Source organism: Salvelinus fontinalis, chromosome 28 (assembly GCF_029448725.1).
Source record: "Salvelinus fontinalis isolate EN_2023a chromosome 28, ASM2944872v1, whole genome shotgun sequence".
Classification (NCBI taxonomy): domain Eukaryota; kingdom Metazoa; phylum Chordata; class Actinopteri; order Salmoniformes; family Salmonidae; genus Salvelinus; species Salvelinus fontinalis.
In genome coordinates, this window is record NC_074692.1 from 13,768,543 (window position 1) to 13,789,285 (window position 20,743).

The 20,743-nt window shown below is 44.1% G+C and overlaps 1 protein-coding gene across 1 annotated transcript; it reads right to left on the reverse strand.

Annotated features, from left to right (window-relative positions):
* Positions 1-2,436: 2,436 nt before the first annotated feature.
* LOC129826224 (frizzled-10-B-like) lies at positions 2,437-7,718 on the reverse strand. The gene has a single exon (XM_055886721.1). It carries the CDS (start codon positions 6,714-6,716, stop codon positions 4,959-4,961), a length of 1,758 nt encoding a protein of 585 aa, XP_055742696.1. The 5' UTR covers positions 6,717-7,718; the 3' UTR covers positions 2,437-4,958.
* Between the last annotated feature and the right edge of the window lie 13,025 nt (positions 7,719-20,743).

A 20,743-nucleotide genomic window follows, 5' to 3' on the forward strand; every position in this document is an offset into this window, starting at 1 on the left:
CCTTCCATTGCTTCCTTATACAGTAATCTTTTGATCTCAAGGATTTGAGCCGTGAGGGATGAGAAGGTACTTTCATTACATGCCAAAATACCTTTTTTTATAGTTTGCTATTCACTGTACTGAATGCTAAATATGATGATGATGTCAAAGTTTTAAATAATTATCTGAAAAAATATAAATAAGTGTACTTTATTCCATAGGTAAATTGTCAAATTCAGAACTATTGGAAATTCTGACAATTTTGACCTTTCACTTTTATTCTGTAAACTGTTCCTCTTCTTTCCCACCAAAAACAATGGAAGTGCAAATTCCTTTGTGTGTGTGTGTGTGTGTGTGTGTGTGTGTGTGTGTGTTTGTGTGTGTGTGTGTGTGTGTGTGTGTGTGTGTGTGTGTGTGTGTGTGTGTGTGTGTGTGTGTGTGTGTGTGTGTGTGTGTGTGTGTGTGTGTGTGTGTGTGTGTGTGTAATGAGTCTGAGAGAGATAGAGAGCGAGGGAGAGAGGGCCATCACCTACAGAGAGATTAACCTGAAGAATAGTCCCCTAAGCAAGCTGGGCCTGGGGCTCTGTTCACAAACACAAACAGATCCCACAGAGCCCCAGGACAGCAACACAATTAGACCGAAACAAATCATGAGAAAACAAAAATATAATTACTTGACACATTGGAAAGAATTAACAAAAAAAGAGCAAACTAGAATGTGATTTGGCCCTAAACAGAGAGTACACAGTGGCAGAATACCTGACCACTGTGAGTGACCCAAACTCAAGGACTATGTACAGAGTCAGTTAGCATAGCCTTGCTATTGAGAAAGGCCACCGTAGGCAGACCTGGCTCTCAAGAGAAGACAGACTATGTGCACACTGCCCAAAAATTGAGATGGAAATTGAGCTGCACTTCCTGACCTCCTGCCAAATGTATGACTGTATTAGAGACATATATTTCCCTCAGATTACACAGACCCACAAAGTATTCAAGAACAAACCCAATTTTGATAAACTCCCATATCTATTGGGTGAAATACCACAGTGTACCATCACAGCAGCAAGATTTCTGACCTGTTGCCACAAGAAAAGGGCAACCAGTGAAGAACAAATTTATTTATATTTATATTTATTTATTTTCCCTTTTCTACTTGAACTATTTGCACAAAGTAAGACATTTGAAATGTCTTTATTCTTTTGGAGCTTTTGTGAGTGTAATGTTTACTGTTCATTTGTATTGTTTATATTTGCTTTGGCAATGTTAACATATGTTTCAGAGAGAGAGAGAGAGAGAAAGAAAGAGAGAGAATGAGAGAGAGAGAGAGAAAGAGAGCTGAGTACTGCACTCCAAACAGACAGGCCTGGACTGGTAAACAGGTGGTGCTGGGGCAGCTGAGGATGAGTACATGGGGCGTCTTCAGAAAGCCTGATCAAAGGGACGCTGCCTTAGCCGCCAGTCAACCAGACAGCCTGATTTATGTCACTGTGTCAGAGCACATTATGACTGCAAGCAACAGCAGCAGCCAATGCACAGGTAGCAAGGCAGGATTCCAGTTCCACCACACCTCCATACACAATGGGAGAAAAGCTATGCAATAAGAGTAGGGGCGAGGAAATAGGAATTGGGTCATCGTTCTTATAGGTGTATGACTGTATCTTAACTTGATGTCCTGGTTTTAAGGGATCAGCTGAAGTGATGATGTTACCCTGCTGGTTTTCCCCTCCCTGAATGTGAGTCAGAGACTGTCAGAGACTGACTTCCAGAAGGCCTGTTCTGTCACATTAACTGTATGTTTACAGCACCCGGCCACACAGACTCTTCCCACTGTGCAAAAACTGGTTAAATCAACGTTTTTTCCGAATCATTTCAACAGAAAAGTTCAATGTGATGACATTGAATCAATGTGGAAAACTGATTGGATTTGCAAAAAGTCATCAGGTAAGTCCCCCAAAAGACTGTTGCTACATTAACTGCTGTAGAGAACTATGCAAGTGTCGTATTAGCAGGACATTTGTTGAGAGGAGAAGTTGCAAGGAAGGGAAGGGTGAGAGAATGAGAGTGTGTGTGAGAGGGGCTGTGGGGGATGAGTTGGTCCTTTCAAATTGGGGCCATGGTTGGCTTTAAGATATAATGATCTGAAGACCCTCAGGCCCAGTCACATGCCGGCTGCCAGATTCCCCACTGGGACAAACAAAACATGCCGTCTACCACACCATCGCTAGGGACAACAACTGGGCAATGAGAGGGGCTATGTGGCACACACATTATATAATGAGACACTCGGCTGATTGGAATGAGACACTTGGCTGATTAGATCATAGCAGTTCCAGACCATACCCAGTTAATAATAAAGCCTTTGCACTGGCAGTGACGTGGAATAACAAGTGTAATCATTTGTGATATAGTGGCTGCAAAACACAAACTTTACCTCAGAAAAACAGTTTTATATCAAAATTCAGAAGCATGTGTAGTTTATTCCAAAACATTTTGGGCTGACACTACTGTGCCCTTGCTTGCATACTTCAGAGTGTTTCCCTTTGAAAAGAGCAACTGAAGCGTACTTGGAAGAATACGCCCCAGAGGAGAGGGTGGTAACTGTCATTTATGTTTACAGCCTTGGGGGGCTGTTATCCAGGTGGCCTCTGTTGAAGTCTTCGAAAACACTCACCTTTTTCTGCAACACAGAGTATCAATAGACACTGCTTGACTTTGATTCAGCTGTGAGTCATGTGCTTTTCACTGTTAAAACAGGTTGGGCTGATGCTGGAACTTGAATGCCCTCGGGGGAGAGCACATCATTTACACTCAACCTGCAACATTATTAGGGTCTGGGAGTTCTCATGCATAAGCCATACAACCTTAAAGTTAAAATAAAGGTGCACAATGTTCCTTGTTTTTGGTGGTTTCCAAAATGGTCCATTCTGCTATAAACTAATGGAATTGAGGGCAGGTGAGCTCATATTAGTGTTGCTTTCACTCAACACTTGACTTGTAGTTGGAAGGAGATGTGCAATTCATTGTTTACAATGGGAGAGCATTTAACTCCCACCCAAATGAGTACGCTACCAGATATATTACTTTCAGTCAATAGTCTACCATGCTATTGAAAACTTGTCTAAGTCAATATGACAGCCACCTGAAATCCAGGCCAGATGTGTCTTTAGAAATATCACTATGCCTGGGTGATAAGAGGAGGGTAGATGACAGATATTGTGTTTTTTGTTTGCAGTTATAAACCTCTTCTCAAAGCCAAACCCTTCAAAACAGCCTAATCCTGTCCTGAATGACTGTAGGATTATTGCATAACTCCCATCCCTGAAATACACACACATGAAAACACACGTGATTGAATCAGTGACCTGACAAAAAAAGCACAAAAAACAAAATGATTATCTTTGTGTTATATCAACTTAACTGCATAGACGTTCATCTATAAGGCCTACAAAAGTCTGAGCTGAACTGTAATTAGAGAAAAAAAAATGAAAGCTGTGGACTGATCATCTCAGTAACATAATCAAAGCCTGACTTGAGTGAGTTCTTAGAGTGAGAGGATCATACCAGACGCTTATTTGCACATTTGCGCTCTGAACTTAATCACAAGAAAAAAAGGTACTAAAATCAAAGGCTCTAGATAAAAAAAATGACCTGATTAGATGTTGCAAATGGGATGAAAACTGGGAAACAAAAACAAAACAAACGTAAAAGCCTTTGTTGATGTATGGAACATGGAAGTGAATACATTTTAATAGGAGTGGAATATAAAAGCCTCACTTTTAAAAATGGTTGACACTACAATAATACAAAAGTGCTTTGTTCGTAATCTCTTTGATGTCATCAAACTTTTTTCTATTAGTCATCTCTAATAAATGGCCATGGAGGGAGTGGGCTCTGGATTACCCATGATGCCTTCCTTCTCAACAATTACAACAAAGTGTACAGATGCTATTGTTCTTCATCCTGTAGGTACCTCACTGAGAGCTCACTCCATTGTATCAGGTATCAACAGAAGTCTGAGTATTCATAAGGCTAACTTCAAACACCAATTTGTTTTTATGTAATTACATGCATAAATCTCTCAAAAGAGAGAGATAAGTCAAGTGTCAAGCACACACTCAGTGGATGATTGAAATATACCATAACGTTACATCAATGGTTAGTGAGGACTATCTTCAAATGTCCAATGTAATAATTTGTCATACAAATTGAGAAATGTGCTTTTTGTAAAGCCAATGGTGAATTCATTCACACTACAGATAAACCCCATACAGTTATAATATACAATTCCAGTTTTTAGGACATTAAAACTGGAATGTTTCATTTATTTTTGATAAAATATTAACTTTAAGAAATAAATGCAAATGTTCCCCTGTGCTATAAAACAGCAAAGCAGAAACAACAGGAAAACTGTCTGTACAAATGATTACTTTTGCGATGTCTAGTGCTTGTTGATTTATGGAATGAATTTGCTTCACAATAGGCAGTCAATGCGGTCCTGAGCCCTTTTCAACAGCTGCTTTCTCACTTCAGTTCAGTCCAAACATGTATGGCACTGCTTCGACTTCCATTTAAAAGCCACACAACGCAACACTATAGGGTCTTGATCTCCCAGACCATTCACTCCTTTTGTCAGTGGATTCACTTTCATTGTCTTTAATCTGTTTCTACAATACTTGTGTATTTTTTGCCATTAAGAAAAACATATATTGCACATTATTCAAGCAACCCAACGACACATCCAAATTGTTAATTCCACTTTCTTTGTCTTGGAAAGAAAAATATATTTTTCTCTATCATGTAAGTGGTTCCAGGAGTAGCAGATATTTTAAACAAAGGCCGTTATTTCTTGTAGCTTGATAATACTTAAAATAAATATGAACATTGATGTGTCTTTTGTTGGCACTCTGATTATAAAGTCTGTTTTAGGTAAGGGCTTTAGAATGGTTTTGGTTTCGCACACTGCCTGTGAGGGCGCCAGCTCATACGCATGTCGGAGGGGGCCTGGTAGGCTCATACTTCGTGTTGTGCCCTTTAAGTGCTGGGTGAGGCTTGATGTAAGGCCCACTGCTTGTGAACACACTGGCAGGCTTCCTCCTCGTCCTCTTCTTCAACTTCCTGCTAAACACATTCTGCCACGACTGCAGTGTCTTTGAGGTCCATATCCACATGCCACTCGTGATGCCCACAACTAACAGCATGAAGATCTTAACCATGAAGATCTCCACAGCCGGGATGGAGCTCTTCATACCACACTCCTCAGACTCTGCATTGTTCCTGCTGCTGTCAACACACTTCTGCTCCACGGCCAGGCTCCTCCAGTAGTCCATGTTGAGCCTCTCGTAGAAGTAGCAGGCGATAACGCAGGTGGCCGGTACAGTGTAGAGGACGGAGAACACTCCGATCCGCACCATCAGCTTCTCCAGTTTATCCGTGTTCTCCCCCTCCGTCTTCATGACCTTGCGGATGTGGAACAGGGCCACGAAGCCCGACAGCAGGAAGGAGGTGCCGATGATGAGGTAGCAGGAGAGTGGGATGAGCACGAAGCATGTGAGAGCTTTCACGTCCATGCTGCCCACGTAGCACACCCCCGTCAGCTCGTCCCCCGCCACCTTCCTCATCACCAGGATCATGATGGTCTTGACGGCCGGGATGGCCCAGGCTGCCAGGTGGAAGTAGCTGCTGTTGGCCTCAATGGCCTCGTGACCCCACTTCTTCCCTGCAGCCAGGAACCAGGTGAGTGTGAGGATGACCCACCAGAGGGAGCTGGCCATGCCAAAGTAGTAGAGGATGAGGAAGACGATGGTGCAGCCCGTGCTTTCCAGTCCCTCCTGGATGATGTACTGGACCCCACTGTCCCGGTCACAGGCGATGTTGTCTGCCCCCACAAACAGACGGATCAGGTAGCCCACAGAGTAGACACAGTAGGACATAGAGAGGAAGATAATGGGCCTCTCAGGGTATTTGAAGCGCTGCGGGTCGATAAGGAAGGTGAGGACAGTGAATGAGCTGGAGACGAAGCAAAGGATGGACCAGATGGCCATCCACACCAGAGAGAACTGCTTATCTCCCTGACTCCAGTACACATCCACTTTGGGGTAGCACTTGGGAGCACAGGACTCACTCTTCTGTACATAGTGGAACTTGCCTGGGTTACTACAGGTCTCTTTGCTCTCCTTGTCCTTCACGTGCAGGTCCTGGCCTTTTATGGGCCTCTGAAGCCTGAAGTCAGGAGGCTGGGTGTGGGAGCCTTTTGGGGACTCATCTGAGCCGTTGTTGGGGGCCTCCATGCATAGGTTGTTTGGGTCATTTTTGTTGGGTAGTCTGGAGCAGTCCAGGGAGTCAGGCCAGTGGAAGTTGAACTGCTCCATGATAGGGGAGCACTTTTGCCTGGCCTGCTCACACATCACTCTGCAGGCAGGTATGGGGGTGGACACCTGCTCCGTGCACATGGGTGCATACAGCGAACAGAGAAAAAACTTGAGGTGAGTGTGGCATCCAAACTCTATGAGAGGGACAAACTCATGTATCTTGATGGCTGCCTCATTCTGGTCCTCGTGGCCCATCAGATTGGGCATCCTAGTCATGTTGTAACCAATGTCCTTACACAGGGAGATGACAATCTGTTGACATCTTCCCTCACCTGGCCGGTCTGGGTCTATGGAGCTAATGGCTGAGCAGCCACAACTCAGACAGACCAGTAGCACATTGACAAGGGTCAGTTTGGCAAAGGAATGCATAGTCTCTCCTCTTTGATCCTTTTAGTGGCAAACAATTGAAGATAAAATGTAACTTCTTAGAATAACGTAGAAGTTGCGTCTCATAAAGGCAAAGACTACTAAAAACCTTTCTGTAGATAATTTTTTTATGAATGAGCCAAGCAGTGGATGAACTCACAATTGTCTACGAAAGACCATAGTTTCTCAGTTTTTACTTGTAATTCCTTTGATTCGAATTTAACTCTAGAGAGAATTCCTAACAAGTGTGAATCATTTTCTCGCAAAATAATTGTCGCTTACCATAATGTCCATGCTTTGAAGTTTATACATTTGTTTCAGAATAATCCAACATGTTCAGAGAATTAACGGGTTTGCAGTAGTTGTTGTGTCTAGTCCGTCGCACAGTTAATTTTTTCTGTCCGCCTCGATGTTTTTTTTATTGGATAAAAGTGTTCCGATCCAGACAAACGTTCCAGCGGTTATCAAAGCGCGTTCAGGACGGATTCCTTCTGCCTCTGTCTTGCAGCACGAGTGGAACCAGTCTGTTGTAACTTCAATGTTTAGGCTACCAACTTAACTCAATTGTTCTTCCTTTTGCTCCGCGTTGGGGTTCCGTTGGGGGTATGTGCATACTCACGACAAATCCACGCAAACTGTGTAATAACCTAATAATAACTAAAACAGAGCAGAGATCTATTCCTAACTGCACTCCAGAGACAGAGCAAATCAGTTTGGAGTGGTTGGTGGCACCGCTCGTTTGAGTTGGTCGTCGCCACCGTCCTGGGCTAACCTGCCAAAAGATCCGCCTTCAAAGACAGCTACTTTGCATAAGAAAGATGAAAATGACACGGTGATTATTTTCAAATCGCGCGTAACAGCGTGCATGTTATTTTGTAGAGCTTGTTCGCAGCAATCTACTCATTGGTCATTTGTTCTATTTCCGACTAAAACTTTAGATCCAAAAGTGTCCGAATTTAGCACGTTCCAGCGCAGGTAGTATGCAGACACTAAACGCAGCCAAAGACTACCCAACTGGCTCTCTGGTTCTCTTCAATCGAGATATGTTAGTTTCTTTGCCACAACGGACAATTTTCACGGTCCTTGTATTGTGGGAAAATATAATTAGTTGAGAGAACAGTTTTTCTCTCCCAAATTCCCCTTATGTATTCTGTGAGTCGGGTAGTGGGTTAAATTGTTGTCAAAAAGTAGGCTAATGACTAGGCCTATCAATGCCACTCAGAAGCAACAAGTTAAAAACCACTATAAAGGAACCACTCACAATGCGAATAATGCTTTTCTCTCTATTTCCAACATAATTGTAGGCTATGGAAATCCCCATTTCATCACATAATAGCCTATTCATATTTGCTTCGGGAATAGGCTACCTTTATTCATTTCCACAAGGGAATTATGCTGGGAATAGGCTACCTTGTACACTAAAATCCATATTCATTTTCACAAGGGAATTATGCTCAGAAGGTACTGCATCATTTAGCATAAAGTGGGTTATTAGTACTGACTCAGACATCACATCTATTTACACTTTTCTCCATCAGGCATAATATTCACATTAGTCCTCAGGGATCTCCTCTGCCCTTTAATGTCTGCACATGTATGGCCATCACGAAGTGCAGTAATATTTCCACTTAACCAGTTAAAGTCTAAAAGCTGCTCACTACCTTCCACTGAATACACATGCTCCATTCTAACCAAATAGGAACATTTTCACAATCTACCACTAAATAATTGACAACTCTTGTTAATTTACCGCTCTAATACATTTTACCAGACACTTTTCACAATCTACCAATAAAACATTTTATAAGATACTTTCAAACCAATTATCACACTTATTGTCACGTTCCTGACCTTATTTTCCTTTGTTTAGCTTTGTTTAGTTGGTCAGGACGTGAGCTGGGTGGGCAGTCTATGTATTGTGTTTCTATGTTTAGGATCATTGGTAATTAGCCTGATATGGTTCTCAATCAGGGGCAGGTGTTTTACATTTCCTCTGATTGAGAACCATATTAAGGTATGCTGTTCACACCGTTTGTTTGTGGGTGATTGTCTTCCGTGTCAGTATTTGTACCACACGGGACTGTTTCGTTTGTCTTGTCTGTTCCTGTTCGTGCGTTCTTCGTTATATGTAAGTTCTCATGTTCAGGTCCGTCTACGGCGTTTGTTATTTTGTAATTTATCAAGTGTGTTTCGTGTTCGTCTTGTTTCAATAAAATCTCATTATGTATTCCACAAAAGCTGCGTTTTGGTCCGATCCCTGCTCCTCCTCAGATGAGGAGAACAATCGTTACACTAATTTAGACCTAGAGTGTTGTTTCTTTAAAAAAAATGGTTAAATGTTTCAAGCTTTCCCCCATGATCAGAATTAACATATAGGCCTACAGCTTTGACATCATGATTGACTTGAAATCAATCTTCTTTCTGTAAGAACGTACTATCATAACAAATGTCTGATTATTTGCACATTTGTTTCACAAACTGATGCTGTTTTATTCTTTAATTAAGTAAAATTTGTCTGAAAATCTGTTATATAATAAGCTTCACCACGTACCCTTATTAATAAACACACAATGTTTGAATCCTGATCTTCGCAACCATTTTATAACCTATGAGAACATTACATTTTAATCTTTCAATTGTGTATGGGCGGATTATGATGATAGTAAAACACCTGAAGGAGGAACACTGAGACAAATCCATTTCAGTCTTGTTGGAGATAACTAACCATCTGCATCTGATGCAGGCCTAGCCACGGCAGTATTCCTCTGATATTGTCATAGTGGCACTGAGTGGCCTGATGCAGGCCTAGCCACGGCAGTAATCCTCTGGTAGTGTCATAGTGGCACTGAGTGGCCTGAGGCAAACCTAGCCACAGCAGTAATCCTCTATTGTCATAGTGGCACTGAGTGGCCTGATGCAGGCCTAGCCACAGCAGTAATCCTCTGGTAGTGTCATAGTGGCACTGAGTGGCCTGAGGCAGACCTAGCCACAGCAGTAATCCTCTATTGTCATAGTGGCACTGAGTGGCCTGATGCAGGCCTAGCCACAGCAGTAATCCTCTATTGTCATAGTGGCACTGAGTGGCCTGATGCAGGCCTAGCCACAGCAGTAATCCTCTGATAGTGTCATAGTGGCACTGAGTGGCCTGATGCAGGCCTAGCCACGGCAGTAATCCTCTGGTAGTGTCATAGTGACACTGAGTGGCCTGAGGCAGGCCTAGCCACGGCGGTAATCCTCTGGTAGGGTCATAGTGTCACTGAGTGGCCTGAGGCAGGCCTAGCCACTGTGGTAATCCTCTGGAAGTGTCATAGTGACACTGAGTGGCCTGAGGCAGACCTAGCCACGGCAGTAATCCTCTGGAAGTGTCATAGTGGCCTGATGCAGGCCTAGCCACGGCAGTATTCCTCTGGTAGGGTCATAGTGGCACTGAGTGGCCTGATGTAGCCTCAGCAGTAATTAGCGTGGAGCTAGCCTTGCTAGGCCCATCTGCTAGGCACATCTCCCGGCTAGCCAAAGAGGTCCATCAGCCACTCCTTGGGCTACAATACGTATTTTGCCAACTGGCCTGGACCCCCGCCGACCCATCACGATTGGACCACCAACGTGATTCGCCCGATGGGGTTTTCTCAACTGGCTCCGCCGTCGCGTTGGCCCCTGAATGCCCATCCGCTAGCCTGCTATCTGAGGCCCGCTAGCTGTCCAGAACACATCGGACTGTTAGCTTAAGAGGCCCATCGGACAAATTCTTTGGCCACTATAACTATTTTGCCAATTGGCCTGGTTTACCACACGGAGCGCTGCTGCTCCGTCTGTCGACGTAATAGCACGAAGGGGCCACAACAGACTTTCTTCCGTCGTGACGTCCCTCCAAGGCCCTTCTGCTAGCTTGCTAGCCCCGGCCTGCTAGCTGCCTGAAGCCACTCACTGGACTCCTATGATCACTCGGCCACGCATGCCTCTCGCTAACGTCAATATGCCTTGTCCATTGCTGTTTTGGTTAGTAATTATTGCCTTATTTCACTGTAGAGCCTCTAGCCCTGCTCAATGTGCTTATTTAATACTTTATGCGGTGACATCACCTGGTTAAAATTATATTTTTAGAGACAATATCTCTTTCATCGTCACTCTGTGCACAGGTTTACCCTCACTGTATTCACATCCTACCATACCTTTGTCTGTACATTATGCTTTGAATCTATTCTACCACGCCCAGAAATCTACTCCTTTTACTCTCTGTTCTGAACGTACTAGACGACCAGTTATTTTAGCCTTTAGCTGTACCCTAATCCTACTCCTCCTCTGTTCCTCTGGTGATGTAGAGGTGAATCCAGGCCCTGCAGTGCCTAGCTCCACTCCCATTCCCCAGGCGATATCATTTGTTGACTTCTGTAACCGTAAAAGCCTTGGTTTCATGCATGTTAACATTAGAAGCCTCCTCCCTAAGTTTGTTTTATTCACTGCCCTAGCACACTCTGTCAACCCGGATGTCCTAGCTGTGTCTGAATCCTGGCTCAGGAAGACCACCAAAAACCCTGAAGTTTCCATCCCTATAACATTTTCCGACAAGATAGAACTGCAAAAGGGGGCGGTGTTGCAAACTACTGCAGAGATAGCCTGCAGAATACTGTCTTACTATCCAGGTCTGTACCCAAACAATTCGATCTTCTACTTTTAAAAATCCACCTTTCCAAGAACAAGTCTCTCATCGTTGCCGCTTGCAATAGACCACCCTCTGCCCCCAGCTGTGCCCTGGACCCCATATGTGAACTGATTGCACCCCATCTATCTTCAGAGCTCATGCTGCTAGGTGACCTAAACTGGGACATGCTTAACACACCGACCATCCTACAATCTAAGATTGATGCCCTCAATCTCACACAAATTATCAATGACCCCACCAGGTACAACCCCGAATCCGTAAACTCGGGCACCCTCAAAGATATCATCCTAACCAACTTGCCCTCCAAATATACCTCTGCTGTTTTCAACCAAGATCTCAGCGATCACTGCCTCATTGCCTGCATCCGTAATGGGTCTGCAGTCAAACGCTCCCTAAAACACTTCAGCGAGCAGGCCTTTTTATTCGACCTGGCCCGGGTATCCTGGAAGGATATTGACCTCATCCCGTCAGTAGAGGATGCCTGGTCATTCTTTAAAAGTGCCTTCCTCACTATCTTAAATAAGCATGCCCCTTTCAAAAAATGTAGAACCGGGAACAGATATAATTATTTACCAATAATTGTTTTATCTAACTTTTTTGTAGCCATCTATTTACCACCTCAAACCAATGCTGGCACAAAGACTGCACTCAACGAGCTGTACTAGGCCATAAGCAAACAAGAAAATGCTCATCCAGAAGTGGCACTCTTAGTGGCCGGGGACTTTCATGCAGGAAAACTTAAATATGTTTTACCAAATATTTACCAGCATGTCACATGTGCAACCAGTGGAAAAAAATCTCTAGACCACCTTTACTCCACACACAGAGATGCATACAAAGCTCGTGCCTATTTGGCAAATCTGACCATAATTCTATCCTCCTGATTCCTGCTTACAAGCAAAAACTAAAACAAGGAGTACCAGTAACTCGCTCAATACGGAAGTGGTTAGATGATGCGGATGCTACGCTACTGGACTGTTTTGCTAGCCCAGACTGGAATATGTTCCGGGATTTTTCCGTTGGCATTGAGGAGTTTACCACCTCAGTCACCGGCTTCATCAATAAGTGCATCGAGGAAGTCGTCCCCACAGTGACCGTACATACATATCCCAACCAGAAACCATGGATTACAGGCAACATCCTAGAGCTGCTGTTTTCAAGGAGCCAACACTAATCCCGACGCTTCAAACAAATCCCTCTATGCTCTCAGACAAACCATGAAACAGGCAACGCGTCAATACAGGACTACGATTGAATCCTACTACACCAGCTCTGACGTTTGTCGTATGCGGCAGGGCTTGCAAACTATTACAGACTACAAAGGGAAACCCAGCCACGAGCTGCCCAGTGATGCGAGACTACCAGACGAGCTAAATGCCTTTAATGCACACTAAATTGTTCTTCCTTTGCAAGCAACACTGAAGCATGCATGAGAGCACCAGCTGATCCGAACGACTGTGTGATCATGCTCTCCATAGCCATGTGAGCAAGACCTTTAAACTGCGAGGCCAGACGGATGACCAGGATGTGTACTCAGAGTATGCCTGGAACAACTGGCAAGTGTCTTCATTGACATTTTCAACCTCTCCCTGACCGAGTCTGTAATACCTACATGTTTCAAGCAGACCACCATGGCCCCTGTGCCCAAGAAAGCAAAGGTACCGTCCTGTAGCACTCACGTTGGTAGCCAAGAAGTGCTTTGGAAGACTGGTCATTGCTCACATCAACACCATCATCCTGGAAATCCTAGAACCACTCCAATTCGCATACCGCCCCAACAGATCCACAGCTGACACAATCTCAATCGCAATCCACACTGCCATTTCCCACCTGGACAAAAGGAACACCAATGTGAGAATGCTGTTCATTGTTCATTCAGCATTCAAAACCATAGTGCCCACAAAGCTCATCACTAAGCTGGGGACACTGGGACTAAACACCTCCCTCTGCAACTGGATCCTGGACTTCCTGATGGCCGCCCCCGGGTGGTAAGGGTAGGCAACAGCACATCTGCCATGCTGATCCTCAACACGTGGGCCCCTCAGGGGTGCGTGCTTAGTCCCCTCCTGTACTCCCTGTTCACCCAGGACTACGTGTCCAAGCACGACTCCAATACCATCATTAAGTTTGCTGACGACACAGGCCTGATCACCAACAACATTGAAACAGCCTATTGAGAGGAGGTCAGAGACGTGGCAGTGTGGTGTCAGGACAACAACCTCTACCTCAACGTGAGCAAGACAAAGGAGATGGTCGTGAACTACAGGAAAAGGAGGGCCGAGCACGCCCCCATTCACATCAACAGGGCTAATGGAGTGGGTCAAGAGTTTCAAGTTTCAAGACAAACTATCATCATATAAAAACACCAAGACAGTCTTCAAGAGGGCACGACAATACCTTTTCCCCCTCAGGAGACTGAAAATATTTGGCATGCGTCTCCAGATCCTCAAAAGGTTCTACAGCTGCACCATCGACAGCATCCTGACCAGTTGCTTCACCGCCTGGTATGGCAACTGCTCGGCATCCAACCTTAAGGCACTACAGAGGGTAGTGCGTACTGCCCAGTACATCACTGGGGCCAAGCTTCCTCCCATCCAGGACCTATATACTAGGCAGTGTCAGAGTTAGTCCCAAAAAATTGTCAAGGACTCCAGTCACCAAAGTCATAGACGGTCTGCTACCGCACTGCAAGCGGTACCGGAGCACCAAGTTTCCTTAACAACGTCTACCCCTAAGCGATAAGACTACTGAACAATTAATCAAATGGCCACTGTCAATCAAATGGTTCACTGTTAATATGGCTCTGTTTCTAGTGATTATGAAGTTAATGTAGACTATTATACAACGGGTTCCTCTAATCCTGAATGCTGATTGGCTAAAACCGCATTACATCCGGTGCCTATTACACAAGTTAGCACCGGCTAAACCTATGACGTTAATATGGCTTTTTACTCTGTTCCATCTGACTGCGCAATCCACTGTCTCATCAGCCCAGCCAAGCAATTTATAAAACTTGATCTCCACTATAAAAGCATCTAGATGTTATCTCACATTTCTTTTAGACTAACATTTCGTTTTCAACAACGGAGATTTGCATAAACCTTGCTGTCTGTCTCTCTGACATTTGCAACATTGTTTCAATATTCAAATTCGATCTCCAGCTGTCCCATAGTAATGAACGAGTTGGGAGGAGACAGACAGGCAGCGTTTCTCATTCAGTCGAAATCATGAATCAGCTGGCATAATGTTTATGGATATATACAAAGAAATGTCAATTGAAAAAAGGTCAAATGAAATGAAGTGTAGCCAGTCTTTCCAGCTTCAGTTTGGAGTGATATGAGTTATGTAACGCTCTAGGTGTCGGGGTGTTTGTGGAATCAGACGCAGGAACAGCAGAGCTTCAATAGGTTGAGTTTAATTCCCAACTCGTAAACAAAAAAAACCCAAAAAAAACAGACCTCCATCCTATGTTATCTTGCTACCGATAGCCAGCTACCCGGCCAGCTGTCTGGATCGCCGTGACCCCAACCAACCTCTACTCACTGGACCCTTATGATCACTCGATTAAGCATGCCTCTCCTTAATGTAAATATGCCTTGTCCATTGCTGTTCTGGTTAGTGTTTATTGGCTTATTTCACTGTAGAGCCTCTAGCCCTGCTCACTATATATCCAACCTCTCAGTTCCACCACCCACATATGCGATGACATCACCTGGTTTCAATGATGTTTCTAGAGACTATATCTCTCTCATCATCACCCATTACCTAGGTTTACCTCCACTGTATTCACATCCTACCATACCTTTGTCTGTACATTATTCCTTGAAGCTATTTTATCGCCCCCAGAAACTTCCTTTTACTCTCTGTTCTAGACGTTCTAAACGACCAATTCTCATAGCTTTTAGCCGTACCCTTATCCTACTCCTCCTCTGTTCCTCTGGTGATGTAGAGGTGAATCCAGGCCCTGCAGTACCTAGCTCCACTCCTATTCCCCAGGCGCTCTCTTTTGATGACTTCTGTAACCGTAATAGCCTTGGTTTCATGCATGTTAACATTAGAAGCCTCCTCCCTAAGTTTGTTTTGTTCACTGCTTTGGCACACTCTGCCAACCCAGATGTTTTAGCCGTGTCTGAATCCTGGCTTAGGAAGACCACCAAAAATTGACATTTTCATCCCTAACTACAAGATTTTCAGACAAGATAGAACGGCCAAAGGGGGCAGTGTTGCAATCTACTTCAAGGATTGCCTGCAGAGTTCTGTTTTACTATCCAGGTCTGTTCCGAAACAATTTGAACTCCTACTTTAAAAAATCCACCTCTCTAAAAACAAGTCTCTCACTGTTGCCGCCTGCTATAGACCACCCTCTGCCCCCAGCTGTGCTCTGGACACCATATGTGAACTGATTGCCCCCCATCTATCTTCAGAGCTTGTGCTGCTAGGCGACCTAAATTGGAACATGCTTAACACCCCAGCCATCCTACAATCTAAGCTTGATGCCCTCAATCTCACACAAATTATCAATGAACCTACCAGGTATCACCCCAATTCCGTAAACACGGGTACCCTCATAGACATCATCCTAACCAACTTGCCCTCCAAATACACCTCTGCTGTTTTCAACCAAGATCTCAGCGATCACTGCCTCATTGCCTGTATCCGTAATGGGTCAGCAATCAAACGACCTCCACTTATCACTGTCAAACGCTCCCTGAAACACTTCAGCGAGCAGGCCTTTCTAATCGACCTGGCCGAGGTATCCTGGAAGGATATTGATCTCATCCCGTCAGTAGAGGATGCCTGGATATTTTTTTAAAATGCCTTCCTCACCATCTTGAATAAGCATGCCCCATTCAAGAAATTTAGAACCAGGAACAGATATAGCCCTTGGTTCTCTCCTGACCTGACTGCCCTTAACTTCTTGAGAATACAGGGGGTGCTGTTTAGCATTAGCATAATTGCCTCTACAGATTAAACTGCCTCTTATTCAATTATTGCTGTTACTATATGCATATAACCATATACCATTGGATAGAAAACAAGCTATGGTTTCTAAAACCGTTCCAATTGAGTCTCTGAGTCAAACACAGGTCATTTCACAGCACTTTCCCTGAGCCAGAAGAAGATTGCAAGATGTGTATGCTCGCTTCAACGCTCTGCCTATATATGGTCACGCCACCTATGACCCGAAACACACTTCCTTCTTCTTCCTCTGGGTGTCTGGAAGACGTCAGAGGAGAAATTTTTTGTTTATCTTGTACTGACGTGAAATAAGACCTATTTCTTTAGCGTGACCGACAACTTCCGGTTTCTGAAATGCGCGTTTTCAGAGGTGCCATTGTCTTTTGTTATGCTGACGTTACGGATGAAAACTATCTCCGTCTCGAAGTTTGTTTGATACATGTGACCATATCACCGTAATGTATGTTTTTTCAATATAGTTTAATCAGATTATTAGAATTTTTTCGGGAGTTTTGCCGTGTTCCGTTCTTTGAGTTTTTTAACTTTGGACAGGGACCGTGCCAGTCGACCAGTACCCAGGCTAAATGAAGAGGGGAAGTTGCCATTGTGAATGGATTGAACGACTCATCAGGACTAAGGACACCTTGATCAACATTCTGATGAAAGAACAGCAATAGTAAGACCCAATTTACGATGTTATTTCATATATCTGTCGTGCATGTGAACTGGTAGGGCGCGTCCGCTGGTTCTGGCTGGCCTGGTTATGCTAATTTAGCGCTACATTTTGTTTTCGCTATAAAACATTTAAAAAATCTGAAATATTGTTTGGATTCACCAGATGTTGGGCTTTCAATGTCTGTACGCTGTGTATTTTTTCTGAAATGTTTTAAGACAAGTAATTAGTTATATAACGTTGGTCTCTGTAATTGTTCTAGCTGCATCAGCACTATATCAGATTGCAGCTGCAATGTAGAACTGTGATTTATACCTGAAAAATGCACATTTAAAAAAAAAAAACTATGCTATACCATAAATATGTTATCAGACTGTCATCTTATGAATTTGTTTGTTGGTCAGTGGCTATCAATATCTTAGTTTAGCCGAATTGGTGATAGCACCTGATGGAGTAAGAAACTGTTGGAGTAAGAAAATGGTGTCATTTTGCTAACGTGTTTAGCTAATAGATTTACATATTGTGTCTTCCCTGTAAAACATTTAAAAAATCTGAAATGGTGGTTTTATTCACAAGATCTGTGTCTTTCATTGGGTGTCTTGGACTTGTGATTTAATGATATTTAGATGCTACTATTTAATTGTGACGCTATGCTAGCGATGCTAATCAGTGTGGGGGGTGTGGGGGGTGCTCCCGGATCCGGGTTAGGTACTCTGTAGTTAACCAACAGAAAAACATCCTATGGCGTTCTGCATTAGCATCGAACAGCCCCCGTGATATGCAACTTTTCAGGGAAGCTAGAAACCAGTATACACAGGCAGTTAGAAAAGCCAAGGCTAGCTTTTTCAAGCAGAAATTTGCTTCCTGCAACACAAACTCAAAAAAGTTCTGGGACACTGTAAAGTCCATGGAGAATAAGAACACCTCCTCCCAGCTTCCAACTGCACTGAAGATAGGAAATACTGTCACCACCGACAAATCCATTATAATTGAGAATTTCAATAAGCATTTTTCTACGGCTGGCCATGCTTTCCACCTGGCTACCCCTACCCCGGTCAACAGCACTGCCCTCCCCTCTGCTACTCGCCCAAGCCTTCCCCATTTCTCTTTCTCCCAAATACAGTCAGCTGATGTTCTGAAAGAGCTGCAAAATCTGGACCCTTACAAATCAGCCGGGCTAGATAATCTGGACCCTTTCTTTCTAAAACTATCTGCTGAAATTGTTGCCACCCCTATTACCAGCCTTTTCAACCTCTCTTTCGTGTCGTCTGAGATTCCCAAAGATTGGAAAGCAGCTGCGGTTATCCCCCTCTTCAAAGGGGGAGACACTCTAGACCCAAACTGCTACAGACCTATATCTATCCTACCCTGCCTTTCTAAGGTCTTCGAAAGCCAAGCCAACAAACAGATTACCGACCATCTCGAATCCCACCATACCTTCTCCGCTATGCAATCTGGTTTCAGAGCTGGTCATGGGTGCACCTCAGCCACGCTCAAGGTCATAAACGATATCTTAACCGCTATCGATAGGAAACAGTACTGTGCAGCCATATTCATTGACCTGGCCAAGGCTTTTGACTCTGTCAATCACCACATCCTCATCGGCAGACTCGACAGCCTTGGTTTCTCTAATGATTGCCTCGCCTGGTTCACCAACTACTTCTCTGATCGAGTTCAGTGTGTCAAATCGGAGGGTCTGTTGTCCGGACCTCTGGCAGTCTCTATGGGGGTGCCACAGGGCTAGATAATCTGGACCCTTTCTTTCTAAAACTATCTGCTGAATTTGTTGCCACCCCTATTACCAGCCTTTTCAACCTCTCTTTCGTGTCGTCTGAGATTCCCAAAGATTGGAAAGCAGCTGCGGTTATCCCCCTCTTCAAAGGGGGAGACACTCTAGACCCAAACTGCTACAGTCCTATATCTATCCTACCCTGCCTTTCTAAGGTCTTCGCAAGCCAAGTCAACAAACAGATTACCGACCATCTCGAATCCCACCATACCTTCTCCGCTATGCAATCTGGTTTCAGAGCTGGTCATGGGTGCACCTCAGCCACGCTCAAGGTCATAAACGATATCTTAACCGCTATCGATAGGAAACAGTACTGTGCAGCCATATTCATTGACCTGGCCAAGGCTTTTGACTCTGTCAATCACCACATCCTCATCGGCAGACTCGACAGCCTTGGTTTCTCTAATGATTGCCTCGCCTGGTTCAAAAACTACTTCTCTGATCGAGTTCAGTGTGTCAAATCGGAGGGTCTGTTGTCCGGACCTCTGGCAGTCTCTATGGGGGTGCCACAGGGTTCAATTCTTGGACCGACTCTCTTCTCTGTATACATCAATGATGTCGCTCTTGCTGCTGGTGAGTCTCTGATCCACCTCTACGCAGACGACACTATTCTGTATACTTCTGGCCCTTCTCTTGACACTGTGTTAACAACCCTCCAGGCGAGCTTCACTGCCATACAACTCTCCTTCCGTGGCCTCCAATTGCTCTTAAATACAAGTAAAACTAAATGCATGCTCTTCAACCGATCGCTGCCTGCACCTGCCCGCCTGTCCAGCATCACTACTCTGGACGGCTCTGACTTAGAATATGTGGACAACTCCTTCCAGACTCACATCAAGCATCTCCAATCCAAAGTTAAATCTAGAATCGGCTTCCTATTCCGCAACAAAGCATCCTTCACTCATGCTGCCAAACATACCCTTGTAAAACTGACCATCCTACCAATCCTCGACTTCGGTGATGTCATTTACAAAATAGCCTCCAAAACCCTACTCAATAAATTGGATGCAGTCTATCACAGTGCCATCCGTTTTGTCACCAAAGCCCCATATACTACCCACCACTGCGACCTGTACGCTCTCGTTGGCTGGCCCTCGTTTCACACTCGTCGCCAAACCCACTGGCTCCAGGTCATCTACAAGACCCTGCTAGGTAAAGTCCCCCCTTATCTCAGCTCGCTGGTCACCATAGCAACGCCCACCCGTAGCACGCGCTCCAGCAGGTATATCTCTCTGGTCACCCCCAAAACCAATTCTTCCTTTGGCCGCCTCTCCTTCCAGTTCTCTGCTGCCAATGACTGGAACGAACTACAAAAATCTCTGAAACTGGAAACACTTATCTCCCTCACTAGCTTTAAGCACCAGCTGTCAGAGCAGCTCATAGATTACTGCACCTGTACATAGCCCATCTATAATTTAGCCCAAACAACTACCTCTTTACCTACTGTATTTATTTATTTTGCTCCTTTGCACCCCATTATTTCTATCTCTACTTTGCACCTTCTTCCACTGCAAACCAACCATTCCAGTGTTATTTTTTACTTGCTATATTGTATTTACTTCGCCACCATTGCCTTTTTATACTTTTATTTATTTATATATATATTTTGTTTGCCTTCACCTCCCTTATCTCACCTCACTTGCTCATATTGTATATAGACTTATTTTTCACTGTATTATTGACTGTATGTTTGTTTTACTCCATGTGTAACTATGTGTTGTTGTATGTGTCGAACTGCTTTGCTTTATCTTGGCCAGGTCGCAATTGTAAATGAGAACGTGTTCTCAATTTGCCTACCTGGTTAAATAAAGGTGAAATAAATAAAAAAAATAAAAAAACAATGTCCAAACCGGACAACTGGGTGTCAAATAAACACTTGTCTTCAAACATGAAGACAAAACCAGTACACACACACGAACCACTCCCGAAATCCAAAGAAACAGACGAAC

What these genes read in the sequence shown, in the direction of transcription:
- LOC129826224 (XM_055886721.1), bottom strand. Translation starts at nt 6,716, where the DNA reads ATGCATTCCTTTGCCAAACTGACCCTTGTCAATGTGCTACTGGTCTGT.